General features: G+C 36.5%; 1 protein-coding gene and 1 long non-coding RNA gene across 10 annotated transcripts in view; both read right to left on the bottom strand.

The window, feature by feature from the left end:
- YEATS2 (YEATS domain containing 2) overlaps positions 1-15,102 on the bottom strand; it is a 109,385-nt gene that overhangs the window by 49,615 nt on the left and 44,668 nt on the right. For all 9 annotated transcript variants that reach the window (XR_014245172.1, XM_082393866.1, XM_082393864.1 and 6 more), the window contains exons 7-8: positions 9,990-10,151; positions 1,162-1,273 (exon numbers count right to left, since the gene is read on the bottom strand). Coding sequence is in view for 8 of the 9 variants with exons in the window: in XM_082393866.1 (XP_082249992.1) it covers positions 1,162-1,273; positions 9,990-10,151 (274 nt within the window). In the remaining variant the exon portion in view is untranslated. The remainder of the gene's footprint in view (positions 1-1,161; positions 1,274-9,989; positions 10,152-15,102) is intronic.
- Positions 4,281-9,982, bottom strand: LOC309629837. The gene is made up of 2 exons (XR_014245258.1): positions 7,637-9,982; positions 4,281-7,310 (listed from the first exon to the last, which is right to left on the bottom strand). It is a non-coding gene; the product is annotated as an uncharacterized lncRNA (long non-coding RNA).

The following is a 15,102-nucleotide window of genomic DNA, read 5'->3' on the forward strand; positions in this document are numbered from 1 at the left end:
GTGGGAACATATCCTGCCCCTCCGAACAAAGTGGCTATATGTTCTTTATTTGGTTTCAGTTCTTCTCTGAGGTTATAAGGCAATCTTGTTTTACAGTAATCTCTAGAAAATAACTTAAACATGAAGTTAAGTAGTGCTGTTTACCAACAATGGAGGACAAATCTCAGGCGGCCTTAAGGTTGAAAAAGGTATGTTTGTGGAACAAAGGGAACAAAAGAGGAATTCTGAAAATGTACTCAGATTCACCTGGGGACAATTAATGGGAATAATGTGGTAAATCACAAAGTAAGGGCGCTTTGGGAGAAGTTCAATATTAGGATTATATTTTACGGGAGAAAATGTACACGAGGTTACTACAGACAGGGATGTGGGGCACTTTAAAAAAATGGTCTGTGTTCCAACTATGAAAGTTAAATGTTTATTATATAAAACTGGAAAAGAAAAACACACACATGCACACACAGAAAAAAGGGGCAGGAGAAACTGCCCACAATGTCGTTACTTCAATTACTCCAACTTTTTTGGGTATTTCTTTTGTGTTTTTTCTACCTATTTAAAATCTCGGTTGGCCTCATACTATATACATAGTTTTATACTCTATGCTTTTCATTTGCTATAATGGTAGTTTTTCCCATGTATAAAAAACACTTTTTAAAATAAAATTTGTAATGGTTACATAATAAACCATCTGGATATATCAGTTAAGGATTTCAAAAGTATTACAACCTTCCACAGTACTTAATATTTCCTAAAATATGTTCACTTCTATCTTTATCCTTAAGAGATAAATAGACAAGGCTTATTATTTGTGCCTCTTTTTACAGAAAATTAAAATGTAAAAAGTAAAATACAGATTAAAAAGAAAAAGATTTCATTTACTTGTTAGCCCCAGGTAACACAGTACCAGTGATCTCTGATCAGAGATTCTTCTGATTATCTGACCAGTTCATCTTTTTAAAGAATATACATTCTGCTGTAAAAAAGTGAGCCCTTCCCCAGCTTTCAGAAGGCAAGTGTTGTAGCAGTAAGCAAAACACACTCAAAAAGATTTATCCTGCTCCCACTATCCATGGCCACTTCTCTCAGAGGCCTAACCCACCACTTCAAGTGGAGGTGAAAAAAGATACTTCATTTCTGGGGAGCAATGTTTTGTTACAATACCTTCAGATTATGTATGATATCTATCCGCTTGTTCTGGCTGTCCTTAAAGTGAACTTGAACTCTGACAGGAAACTCACCCCAGCCTCTTCTGGTCAAGTGAAAAGGAGGCTCTCTAGGGAAAAGCAGATATTAATATATTAGTCCATGTTCACTCTCTCATTCTAGAAAGAATAGTTTTCCCATAATGGCTAAGTTAGAACTTCACATGTTTCTAATAATTATTTAGATTTCCTCACTTGATGCTAAATCAATATGCTGAATTTTGCTAAAATGCTAAATCATAAAAAATTCAACTCAAACCTACATTAAACTTTCAACTACTGAATACTTAGAGCTAAGACACTTATACCATACAATCCAGTGTCATTATTTTCACAGACAGGGAACTAAGGTGATTTGATGGATGTTGCAGTATTAAAGCTTGATTGCTACTTGATAGACATAGGCTGTGAGGTACGTTCCCTACCCCAAGACAATCATTTATTCCTCCACTCTGGCAAAAACAAAATAAATCATGAGTGCTCAATCTGAAAGTGACAATTTATTTGAAACTATCTACTAAGAAGACTTAACAAATTATATAGGACTTTATATAATTCTAGTGAATAGAGAGGAATGTGTGTGAATGCTAATTGGACTAGAGAATTTTCAGCAGTCAAAATGTAATTTGTGAAGGGAATAAAAAGGAAGATTGATGAGAAAAAGACTGGCATGCTGTTGATAATTGGTGTTGGGTACGTGAGGATTCAATATACTCTACTTTGTACTGGGTGGGCCAAAAGGTACGTTCATTTTTTTCAGTAAGTTCGCTCTAGTAGCGCTTAGTTGTCTTTAACTTCATTTGAAACAATTTTGTTAGATTGTATTGTGACATCTGTCATATCAGCGTGCATTTAAAAAAGAACTTATCAAAATTGGTGAATTTTTGTGTAGCCATTTTAATATTGAAGATGGAAGAAAAAAGGAACATTTTAGGCATATTATGCTTTATTATTTCAAGAAAGATAAAAATGCAACTGAAATGCAAAAAAAGATTTGTGCAGTGTATGGAGAAGGTGCTGTAACTGATCAAAATGTGTCAAAAGTGGTTTACAAAAGTTTTATGCTGGAGATTTCTTGCTGGACGATGCTCCACGGTTGCGTAGACCAGTTGAAGTTGACAGCAATCAAATCGAGACATTAATTGAGAACAACCAATGTTATACCACGTGGGAGATAGCCGGCATACTCAAAATATCCAAATCAAGCACTGAAAATCATTTGCACCAGCTAGGTTATGTTAATCACTTTGATATTTGGGTTCTACATAAGCAAAAAAACCTTCTTGACCATATATTTCCGCATGCGATTCTCTACTGAAACATAATGAAAACAGTCTGTTTTTAAAACAAATTGTGACGGGCGATGAAAAGTGGATACTGTACAATAATGTGGAATGGAAGCTTTGCCTGTGGGGCAAGCGAAATGAACCACCACCGACCACATCAAAGGCCGGTCTTCATCCAAAGAAGGTGATGTTGTGTACATGGTTAGACTAGAAGGGAGTCCTCTATTATGAGCGCCTTCTGGAAAACAAAACGATTATTTCCAACAAGTACTGCTCACAATTAGACCAACTGAAAGCAGCACTCGACCAAAAGCGTCCGGAATTAGTCAACAGAAAACACATAACCTTCTTCCATCAGGATACCACAGGACCGCATGTTTCTTTGATGACCAGACGAAAACTGTTACAGCTTGGCTGGGAAGTTCTGATTCATCCGCCGTATTCACGAGACATTGCACCTTTGGATTTCCATTTATTTCAGTCTTTACAGAATTCGCTTAATGGAAAAAATTTCAATTCCCTGTAAGACTGTAAAAGGTACCTAGAACAGTTCTTTGCTCAAAAAGATAAAAAGTTTTGGAAAGATGGAATTATGAAGTTGCCTGAAAAATGGCAGAAGGTAGTGGAACAAAACGGTGAATCCACTGTTCAATAAAGTTCTTGGTGAAAATGAAAAATGTGTCTTTTATTTTTACTTAAAAACCAAAGGACCTTTTTAGCCAACCCAATATAGGTCTGGAATTTTCCAGAATAAAAAGTTTAAAAATTTAATTGAGACCTTCATGTACTCAAGAATAACATGGTTTAAGTTAATGGGGGAAAGAGAGAATGCTTTAAAATGAAAATGTTCATTATGAATCAATGGCTTGGAATTCCTGTAATGAGAGAGAATGCCAAGATTGCAGGGAGAAAGGACTGTCAGTGGGATGTGCTTTTGGAAAACTAAGGAGGGACATGAATTCAGTAAGGGCAGAGTCCAAGAACACAACCTGAGAGGAGTCTAGGAACTGATATGAATCATCAGGCACAAAACCAGAGGCTACCAGGAGAGCCCAAAGCAGGAAAAATCCCTGAGTATGAGAGCAGCCTGGAAAGTAGAGGAAGCAACAGCTGTATTATAAACTAGAGAAAAGAAAGCAAAGAAACACAGTGCCCTGGATGGAAGAAACCAGCTGAGTTAGTAAGAGAAGTAGCCATGATGTCAGCATAGGTTCAGACAGCAATAAAGACAGGCTTGGGGTCAAATGAGAAGGCTGACTTGAGAAAGCAGCTTGAAAAGGAATCCAAAGCCAGAGATACAGTGGGGTCTACAGACATGGTGGACTTAAGAAGAATAATTAAGGGAAATTCTATTGATGACAAGTTTAGTCACTTAAATTCCGGTAAAGCTAAGTGGATGGCCCAAATTCATTTTGCAATATTCGTCAATCTCATGGTTTGTATGCTGAATTTCTCTTACAAAGGATATAGTAAATCAGCTGTGCTCCTCAATTTGTGTACGTAGGCTAAACTCTAGTGAATGGACAGGAAGGACTGCTGCCAGGGAAGACAGAAGACAGACAGATCAGGAAAAAGGAACAATGCTTTTTCACAGGAAATTCCTCCCTAACCATATTTTTGGAAACAAAAAAGGAATCCAAGACCTACCAACAGATAAGACAGCTACAGAAATGTTATACTTCAAAAGACATATGTATTTCACACAAAAAGGGACTGCTTCCCCTAAATAGACTTCTATATTTCTAGATTCCTCATAGAGGGTGAAATGTATCAATAACCAAGAAGACAACCCACAGAATACTAGGCTTTAAAAATGGCTTTCCTAAAAATACAGAATGAAGCACAATTCCTTGCCCAAATAATTCAAATGGGCAACCAGTCTTTTAGGATCACTTCTAGTGACCCAGAATTCATTACCTTAATAACACTCTCTATCACATTTCTAAAGAGCTCTGTTATAAAAATATTTCATCTTCCTCCTGCATGTTACTTCTAGTATGCCTTCTGCAATCACAAATTCCTCCTCCACATGACCTTCAAAAAAACTCAAACATTCCACTAAGTTCTCTTCTTTTCAGGGTAAACACATTCTGTTCCTTATAACAGCAGCAGAAGCAAACACTTATATTGTTTACTATGATCCTACCACTGTTCTAAGCCCTTTATATCTATTAACTTATCTAATTTTTGAATCACAATATGAAATATCCCCTCTGAGACACAGTGAGGCTAAATAACTAGCCCAAGGTCATGCAGCAAATAAGTAGTGGATCTGAGATTTAAACTCCAGGGCCCATGCTTATTTTTTTTAATGATATAAACGTTTTGAAGAGGCTCACTAGGACATTCCCTTGTGGGCCGAGCACACTCTAGTCTCTCACGCACCAAGGGCAGGAATATTCTACTGACACAGTAACCATGTGTTCTTCATCTCTGCAATCCCTGTATCAAGTCCTGAGCCTAGCATACATTTAGTGACTATCTTGTGCCTAAAAGCAAAGTTTACAGTCACAGCTTTTAAGAAGCTGGCTAAGGAATAACTGAACCAAATGGAAAACAGATGGTCTATAGGAACAGAATCTACTTATGCTCTTCATCAGGTAATGTGCTCTGACGAGGAGACTCAGAGTGCACGATGAACACACATGTGCTTTGGTCCAGAGACAAAGATTATCCCCAAGTTTCAAGGCAGCTGAAAAGATCTCGCCTACTCATCACGTTACTTTAGATACTTGACACAAGAAACATCTTAAAAGCCTTGTAAAGAACACAGTTATAATTAAATCTAGGACACATGTTAATGTTCTGTCCTACCTGAAATTTAAAGTTTAGCTCTAAGAAGAATATTTTAAGAATACAGACAAACCAGAGTGTGTCAGAGAACATAACCTGGATGGCAGAGAACATAAAACAAAGTCACATGAAAGACAACTGAAACAAATGTGGATATTTGGCTTGGAGGAGAATAGAAGAGACCTAACAGTTGCTTTCAAAATATTTGAACAACAGCTACATGGAAAAGGGACTACACTGATTCTGTGGGGTGTTACAAAACAAACGGGAAGTGTACTGTTTAGAAGTTAAAGAAGTTAGGTCTCTGCTCAATATAATTAAAAACTTCCAAACAAACACAGCCACCTACAAATGGAATGGCTCATATCATGAATTCAATAATTCACTCAACAAGAAATGACATTTACTACATGCTGGACACTGTGCTAGATCACAGGGAGAGAAAGAATTAAGAAAAGGCCCCAAACATCGAGAAGTTCTAAATCTAGTAAGGGAGACATACATGTAAATTAATAAGTGTAATAATAAACTTATATACATTACTTGCTATAAAAACACAGAGATGTGGTTAATCATTAACAAATTATTTCTCAGGAGTTTTAAACACCAGAAGCACACAAGCAAGGATCTCTTTTAAAATACTATTTAAAAATCATAACCCAGTAGCTAATAAAGTATGGGAAAGTATGCTCTTGGGAAAGGTATGTAGTAATGGTGCAATTCACAAGCTGTGAAAAACTAACTGGTCAGATATACCACCACAGCCAGTTATGCAATACTGTCAGAGTGGCATGGACCAGACAGAAAATAATTGTCAGAGGCTATTTCCATGATGTGAAGCCTCATAAATTTCAGAAAATAAAGTTCATTTACTATTAACAGAAGATACTCCAGATGTATAAGATGAGAGAGAAATTTGAAGAGGAGCTATATGTATGATCTTTTCCTTGGATTTCCTCAGACTGTTACAATACAACCTGATAAGTGTGATTTGCCACCTTTACCTGCAGATTAGTAAAGATTTCTTAATAAATACAATTTCATATATTACTGCATGATATATTCTAAAACTTAAAGGAACTCAGTGTGTTTCACAAATTCCAATTCCTGGGATGAGAACTGAGAAATAAAATAGGCATTGATTTGCATCATTAAGTATTAGGGTTTTATGTAATGAGTTTTTAATCCCATTTTTGGTAAATCAGATGTTTATCATCAATAAAAAATATGATTAATACATTTTAACTGATTTACATGCTTTATATTAAATAAAATGTTTTCCTAAAACAGTATTTTTGTTGCTGTTTTTACGATATAAAGGAATTTCTTGCTGGTCTGGACATTAAAACATATATTCTTTTTATTATTTATATTTTTACAGACAAAGCACTTTTTAAACTCATCTACTATTTCTTACCAAACTCACTAAAATATGTGTATTAAAATACTGGACTTATCTGGAGTCAGTATATCTAAACTCAGAAAATACTGTTACCCTGTAAGCTATCTTAAACTATAAAATATTGTTACTATCCCAAGGATTCAAGTAAACAATCATTTACTGTATTTTAACCCCTGTAAGAAAGTAGAGCAAAGAAGGATTCACTGAGAAAGTAACCTGAGTTATGTCTTGAAGCATAAACAGCAGACCTTAAGAAAGACAGTGTGTGCGTGTACATATGCATATGTGCATGTGTGTGTAAGTGAAGAAGACAGACAACAGGAAGATGATATTCCTAGCAAAGAAAACAAGTCTAGGTCACCAGTGGAATTCCAGGTGAGGCTAGATGAGCTGTATCGGGTATTTCTGAAAGATTTCATGAATCAGGTATAGACTGAAACAAAATCACAGACAAGGCCTTCTCAATACTAATGTTTGAGAGCCTAAGAATGTAATTGCTCCTCTATCAAACTCTACCATTAGAAAAAAACAGAGTATCAACACTTTTCTGAGGTTCTATCCAGTGAAATATGTCAAGAAAATAAAGGAAGTTTTATCAACATTAAAAGAAAAAAATCTTGGGCTTCCCTGGTGGCGCAGTGGTTGAGGATCTGCCTGCCAATGCAGGGGACACGGGTTCGAGCCCTGGTCTGGGAAGATCCCACATGCCGTGGAGCGGCTGGGCCCGTGAGCCACAACTACTGAGCCTGAGTGTCTGGAGCCTCTGCTCCGCAACAAGAGAGGCCGCGATAGTGAGAGGCCCATGCACTGCGATGAAGAGTGGCCCCCACTCGCCGCAGCTGGAGAAAGCCCTCGCACAGAAACGAAGACCCAACACAGCCAAAAATAAACATAATAAATAAATAATAAAAATTTAAAAAAAGAAAAAAAAAAGAAAAAAATCTTGTTTACACTGATTGATTCTCCAGGATAGACAAGACAGAAAGATTCAATATCATAAAAAGTGTGAAAATTAATCATTAGTTCAATGCAATTTCAATCCATAACTTGACAGAGATTCTAAACTAATCTGGAACAACATATATACTCAAGAATGAACAAGACAAAAACTGTAGAATAATAATAATCAGGGGAACATACTCTACCCGACATCAGAATATACTATAAAGCAAAACAATTAAAATAGTATAGGGACTTCCCTGGTGGCGTAGTGGTTAAGAACCGCCTGCCAATGCAGGGGACACAGGTTTCAGCCCTGGTCCGGGAAGATCCCACATGCCGCAGAGCAACTAAGCCCATGCGTCACAACTACTGAGCCTGAGCTCTAGAGCCCACGAGCCACAACTACTGAGCCCCCGCGCCTAGAACCCATGCTCCGCGACAAGAGAAGCCACCGCAATGAGAAGCCCACACACCGCACCGCAATGAAGAGTGGACCCAGCTCACCACAACTAGAGAAAGCCCGCACATGGCAACGAAGACCCAACACAGCCAAAAATAAATAAATTAATTAATTAATTTTAAAAAATAGTATAATACTAGTACAGGAATTAAAATCATTAACAGAATCTAGCATCAGATCCATGTTTATGTCAGAATTTAGTGTGTATTAAAGGACAGATCAGCTGATAACTGATAAACGCATAACTATCCATATGAAGAAGATAAATGTTCTGTATTAGCTACAAAAATATCTCATTTCCAGGTATTTGACTTTCTGACCAACAACTCCTATCTTCCAACTCCATTCCTTTGACCCCCACAGAGATTTCCATTTCTTGCCCACACCAGTTTGCACTACCCATCACTGCTCTTATGTAATCTCCTTCTCTCCTTACTCAGCTTAGATTCTATGGTATATCACTACCATAACCTTATTATTAAAGTGAGGTTATCAATGAACTGGGACACCAGGGTTTTGGACGAATTGTCTATCTGCATGTCAAAGCCCTTAAGAATGAGGGCAAGAGTACTGCTAGAGGGACTTCCCTGATGGCGGAGTGCTTAAGAATCTGCCTGTCAATGCAGGGGACACGGGTTCGAGCCCAGGTCCAGGAAGATCCCACATGCCGTGGAGCAGCTAAGCCCATGCGCCACAACTACTGAGCCTGCACTCTAGAGTCCACGAGCCACAACTACTGAAGCCCACGTGCCACAACTACTGAAGCCCATGCGTCTAGAGCCCGTGTTCCACAACAAGAGAAGCCACCGCAATGAGAAGCCTGCAAACCGCAATGAAGAGTAGCCCCACTCACCGCAACTAGAGAAAGCCTGTGAGCAGCAACGAAGACCCAACGCAGACAAAAATAAATAAAATAAATGTTAAAAAAAAAAAAAAGAGCACTGCTAGACAGAAGATCAGTACACCAGGTGCTAAAACTGTTTTTGAAAGAGAGGATTGACTGGGAAATCAGTAGATGCCTGCGACAAGGAAGAGCAGCAGATCTTACGAAGCTTCAAAGGAGCTGAGGTTTTTAGAGAGAAGAAGGGAAAGGGTGGTCTAGAAGCCACAAATATGAGCAAGAAAGACATGCACCCCATTTTTAGACCCAATGGTACATGCTGTGTGAGAGAAAAAAACAGCTGCCACTTGAAAGTTTTCTTGGGAGAAGTGGTGTTCTCAGGAGATAGCCATGTTTTACTTAAGAGTCAGGAGTGGAGGGAATGTTCTGACGAAAGCTGAGGATACAGGAGATTTCACTGATAAAGACCCACAACCACTTCTACAATACATTCATATAATGAATATATATGTGATACGTAACATCACATAAAGATGTAAAGAATACACCTAAATGAAACAAATTTCAGAACAATATATATATTATCATTCCATCTTTGTGAAATAATAATGACAACAAAGAACCCCAACAACTATACTAGGTTTATATATACAGGAAAAATATCATTAAGGGTTACTTCTGAGAAGGTGAGATCATGGAGAACTTTCAACATTAAATATTTCTGTAATTTCAGAAACCTTTACTTAATTCTATTATATTTTGATAATCATAAAAAACAGTAACATTGTATCTGTATAAACAAGTTAAGCTATTTCCAGAGGAGAGCAGAATCAGCTAATGTAATTCATATGGTAACAACCTGACAGAAGGGGATGGTACCTGTTCAGTGAGACAGAAATCTGCAAGAGGGAACCACAGCTAAAACTATACTGTGACTAAAAGCCGAAGCAGAGTAAATTATTAATAACACAAGAATTTCAAGGGAGTGTTCTCAAGTTAAATCACTTTCCTTCCACTTCAGTAAATCTGTACTTCTCAGGTTTAATAACTCAAGTGTGCTCACCTAACTTCCACAAGGTCATTTGGTTTATAGCTGGGATGAAGAAAGAACCAAACTTTCTTGACAAAATGATTAATGCTGGGTTCTCTACGAGACCCTCGGACATATACCATCCACTTGTGGGTTGATTGGTCGTTTTCTTCTCTCTTATCAGGAGGTATGTACCTAGAGTAGAGAAAAAAAATAAACTACTCGAATTCTTTTTTCCTAACAAACCAATTAACTATACTTAAAACAAGATTAAAAATCAATTACAAGAAGAAAATGGGAAAATTTACACATATGTGAAGATTAAGCAACATGCTACTTACCAACAAATAGGTGAAAAAAAAAATCAAAAGAGAAATCAAAAAATATCTTGAGACAACTGAAAATGGAAATAGAGCACACCAAAACCTAAGTGATGCAGCAAAAACAGTTCTAAGAAAGAAGTTTACAGTGATAAATGCCTACATTAAGAAAAAAGAAAGACCTCATATACACAATCTAACTTTACACCATAAGGGACTAGAAAGAAAAAAACAAACTAAGCCCAAAGTTAGTAGAAGGAAGGAAATTATCAAGATCAGAGTGGAAATAAATTGAGACCAAAAACACAGTAGAAAAGATCAAAGAAACTAACAGCTGGTTTTTTGAAAAGATAAATAGACAAAAACCTTTACCCAGACTTACCAAGAAAGCAGCGGGGGTCGGGGGAGGACACAACGGACTCAAATAAATAAAATTATAAATGAAAGAGGAGATGTTACAACTCATACTACACAAATACAAAGGATCATAAGAGACGGAGAACAATTACACACCAACGAACCGGACAACTTAGAAGTAGTGAATAAATCCTAAAAATATACAGCTTACCCAGACTGAATCGTGCAGAAATAGAAAATCTGAACAGAACAATTACTAGTAAGGAGATTGAATTAGTAAAAACCTCCCAAAAAAGTACATTCCAGGACCAGATGGCTTTAAAGGGTGAATTCTACCAAACATTTAAAGAATTGGTACCAATCCTCAATCTCTTCCAAAAAACAGAAAAGGAGGGAACACTCAACAAACTCATTTAACAAAGCCAAAATTACCCTGATACCAAAGCCAAATAAGGATACTACAAGAAAATTACAAGCCAGTATCCCTGATAAAAGTAGATGCAAAATTCTTCAACAAAACATTAGCAAACAGAATTCAACAGTACATTGACACATTACTGACCAGAGAGGTATTAATGCGTCTTTTGTTAACCGAACGTTATTGACCGGAGACATATCAATACAGAGTGATACAATTAACATCACCGTGCAAAGTTGTTAGAGCTTAAAATTGATCAAGGGTTCATTATACAACTTATGACTGTCACTATCATTCACATTTTGCTCTGTTAGGTTTCTGTCCCAATCCTGTGTATATTATAAATGCAAGTTTATTACCATAAAATTTTCAAAAATGACGCATCACAAAATTTTGAGTGAAGAAGAATTTTTTGGTGAATTTTATACAGATACTTTCTCTGACTGTCCCAGCGACATATACACTAGTGCCTCAGAAGATGACAGTTCTTCAGAATATAGTTCTGATTCAGACGACGTGAATATTAGACCAACAAAAAGACAAAAAACCTTAGTGACTGATTCTGATACGGAAAGTGAAAATGAAACTCACGGTGCTGGAGAATGCTCCTTTGCTTCTACGGAAGAGTGGATTGAAGACAACACTTCACGAAAATTAGAAGACTTTACAGGTGTATCAGGTGTAACTACTGAATGTAATAACCCGCAAAGTGTTAGTGAAATAACAGAATTAATTTTTGGTAACGACTTTTTCAAGTTGGTCGCTTCTCAAACAAACCTGTATTACCAACAGAATGAAAAGTCATATAAAAAGTATGGTAAGGCTTTAAAATGGACTGATGTAACCAATAGTGACATGAAGAAGTTTCTTGGATTAATAATTTTGATGGGACAAATAAGAAAGTCACACTGGAAAGAATACTGGTTGACTGATCCCGAAACACCAATCTTTCCAAAGATTATGACGAGAAGGTTCGAACAAATAATGGTATTTCTTCACTTTACCAATAACTCAGAAACTCCACTGCCTATAGACAGAATTTCAAAAGTTAAACCTCTTTTGGATTATTTTCTACCAAAATTTCAATCGATCTATATACCCAAACAAGAGCTATCACTTGAGGAGGCAATGATAAAGTGGAGGGGACAACTCAGATTCAAAACCTATAATCCCAGAAAACTTACAAAATATGGAATTTTGGTCAGGATGGTGAGTGAAAGTGAAACCGGATATATATGCAACTTTGAGATTTACATGGGTGAAGGAAAGAAACTGCAAGAAACAATATTATCGGTCCTACAACCTTATCTTGGTTCATGGCACCATATTTACCAAGACAATTATTACAACAGTGTGTCCACATCTGAAATATTGTTGAAAAATAAAACCAGAGTTTGTGGGACTATAAGAGAGAATCGTGGTCTACCAAACCAATTAAAGGAGAAATCTAAAAATCTACAGAGGGGAGAAATGACATTCTTATGGAAGGGAGAAGTGACTCTTCTTATATGGAAAGACAAGAGGCTAATCCGCATGGTGACAACTATTCATGACACCTCCATAGCAACTACAGGAAAAGAAGACGGAGGACTGGCCATCAGATAACTAAGCCCACCTGTATATTAGAGTATAATAAATACATGAAAGGAGTTGATTGATCCAAACAATATCTGGCAAACTTCAATATCCTCCGGAGAACTCGAAAATGGTATAAGAAAGTAGGTTTCTATTTGATTAATTGCAGTTTTATTCAATGTGTTTAAAATTTATTGCAGCCTTAATGCACAGAATAAAATGACTTACAAGTAATTTTTGCTAGCAGTAGCTAGAGAATGGGGAACTGACCATTCTGGTGAATATAGCGGTAGTCCCACACCTGGTCCTTCTTGTGGTGTTTCTAGAACAGTGCGCCGCAAAGATCCACATTGTCAACTATCAGGTAAAATAAAAGAATACATTCGAGAGGAAATAATACCCACAGGACCAAAAACAAATGCCACCAGAAAGTGTAGAGCCTCCTATTCCAGGGGAAAGTGCATTGAAACATGGTATATTTGTAATAGATATTCTGTTCCCCTGCACAGAGGTGCCTGCTATACTGCCTATCACACTCTAACAAAATATTAGAATGCTTTAGTAAGACATGTACAAAGTTTCAAATAAATACATTAAGTGCAAAAAACGTTGTTGATATTTACTCTAACGCGGGTGTTTCAATATTCACTTACATAACAAACCATCGGCCACAGGTGTTAGTTTCTGCAAAAATCCCCCGGTCAATAATGTGTTAAAAGTATCAACAACATGATCAAGTGGGATTTATTCCAGGCATGCAATGATGGTCTGACATACACAAATCAACCAATGCAACACACCACATTAATGAAATGAAGGCTAAAAATCATATGATCATCTCAATAGATGCAGAAAAAGCATTTGACAAAATTCAATACCCATTCATGATAAAAACTCTCAACAAACTGGGTATAGAGGAAGCATAACTCAACATAATAAAGGTCACATATGACAAGCCTACAGCTAACATCGTACTCAATGGTGAACGCTGGAAGCTTTTCCTCTAAGATCAGGAACAAGACAAGGATGTCCACTCTTGCCATGTCTTTCTACACAGTACTGTTAAGTCCCAGCCAGAGCAATTAGACAAGAAAAAGAAATAAAAGGCATCCAAACTGGAAAGGAAGAAGTAAAATGGTCTCTATTTGCACACAACATAATATCATATATAGAAAAACCTAAAGATTCCACCACAAAACTGTTAAAACTAATAAATGAATTCAGTAAAGTTACAGGATATAAAATCAACATAAAAAATCAGTTGTGTTTCTATACACTAACAACAAACTATCAGAAAGAGAAATTAAGACAATAACTTCATTTACAACAGCATCAAATACAACATACTTAGCAATAGATTTAACCAAAGAGGTAAAAGACCTGTACACTGAAAACTATAAGACAATGATGAAAGAAACTGAACAAGGCACAAATAAATATATATTCTGTGCTCATTAATTGGAAGAATTAATAGTTAAGATGTTCATACTATCCAAAGCAATTTAGATTCAATGCAATCCCTATCAAAATTCCAATGGCATTTTTCACAGAAATAGAAAAACAATCCTAAAATCTCTATGGAACCAGAGAAGATTCTGAATAGCCAGATCAATCTTGAGAAAGAAGAACAAAGCTGTAGGCATCATCACACTTCCTGATTTCAAACTATATTACAAAGCTGCAGTAATCAAAACAGTGTTGTTCTGGCATAAAAACACATAAATCAATGAAACAGAATAGAGAGGCCAGAAATAAACCCACACTTACTGGTCAATTAATTTCCAACAAAGGAGATAAGATATACAATGGGGGAAGGATAGTTTCTTCAATAAATGGTATTGGGAAAACTGTAAAGCCATGTGCAAAAGAATGAAACTGAACCTCTATCCACACCATACACAAAAATAAACTCAAAATAGATTAACAAGTTAAATTTAAGACCTGAAACCATAAAACTCCTAAAAGAAAGTATAAGGGGTAAGCTTTTTGATATTGGTCTGGGCAATGATTTTTTGGATATGACACCAAAAACAGAGGCAACAAAAGCAAAAATAAACAAGTGGAACTACAACAAACTAAAAAGTTTTTGCACAGGATAGGAAACCACCAACAAAATGAAAAGGCAACCTATGGAATGGGAAAAAATATTTGCAAATCATACACTTGATAAAGGGTTAATATTCAAAACATATGAGGAACTCATATAATAGCAAAAAACAAAACAAAAACCTAACTCAGAAATAGGCAGAGGAAGTAAATAAATATTTTTCCAAGGAAGACGTACAAATGGTCAAAAGGTACATGAAAAGGTGATCAACATCACTAATCATCAGGCAAATGCAAATCAAAACCACAATGAGTTATCATATCACATCTGAGACGATAACTGAGATGAGAATGGCTATCATCAAAAATATAAGAGATAACAAGTGTTGGTGAGAATATGGAGAAAAGGGAACCCTTATGCACTGTTGGT

Source organism: Balaenoptera borealis (assembly GCF_965194805.1).
Source record: "Balaenoptera borealis genome assembly, chromosome: 5".
Taxonomy (NCBI): domain Eukaryota; kingdom Metazoa; phylum Chordata; class Mammalia; order Artiodactyla; family Balaenopteridae; genus Balaenoptera; species Balaenoptera borealis.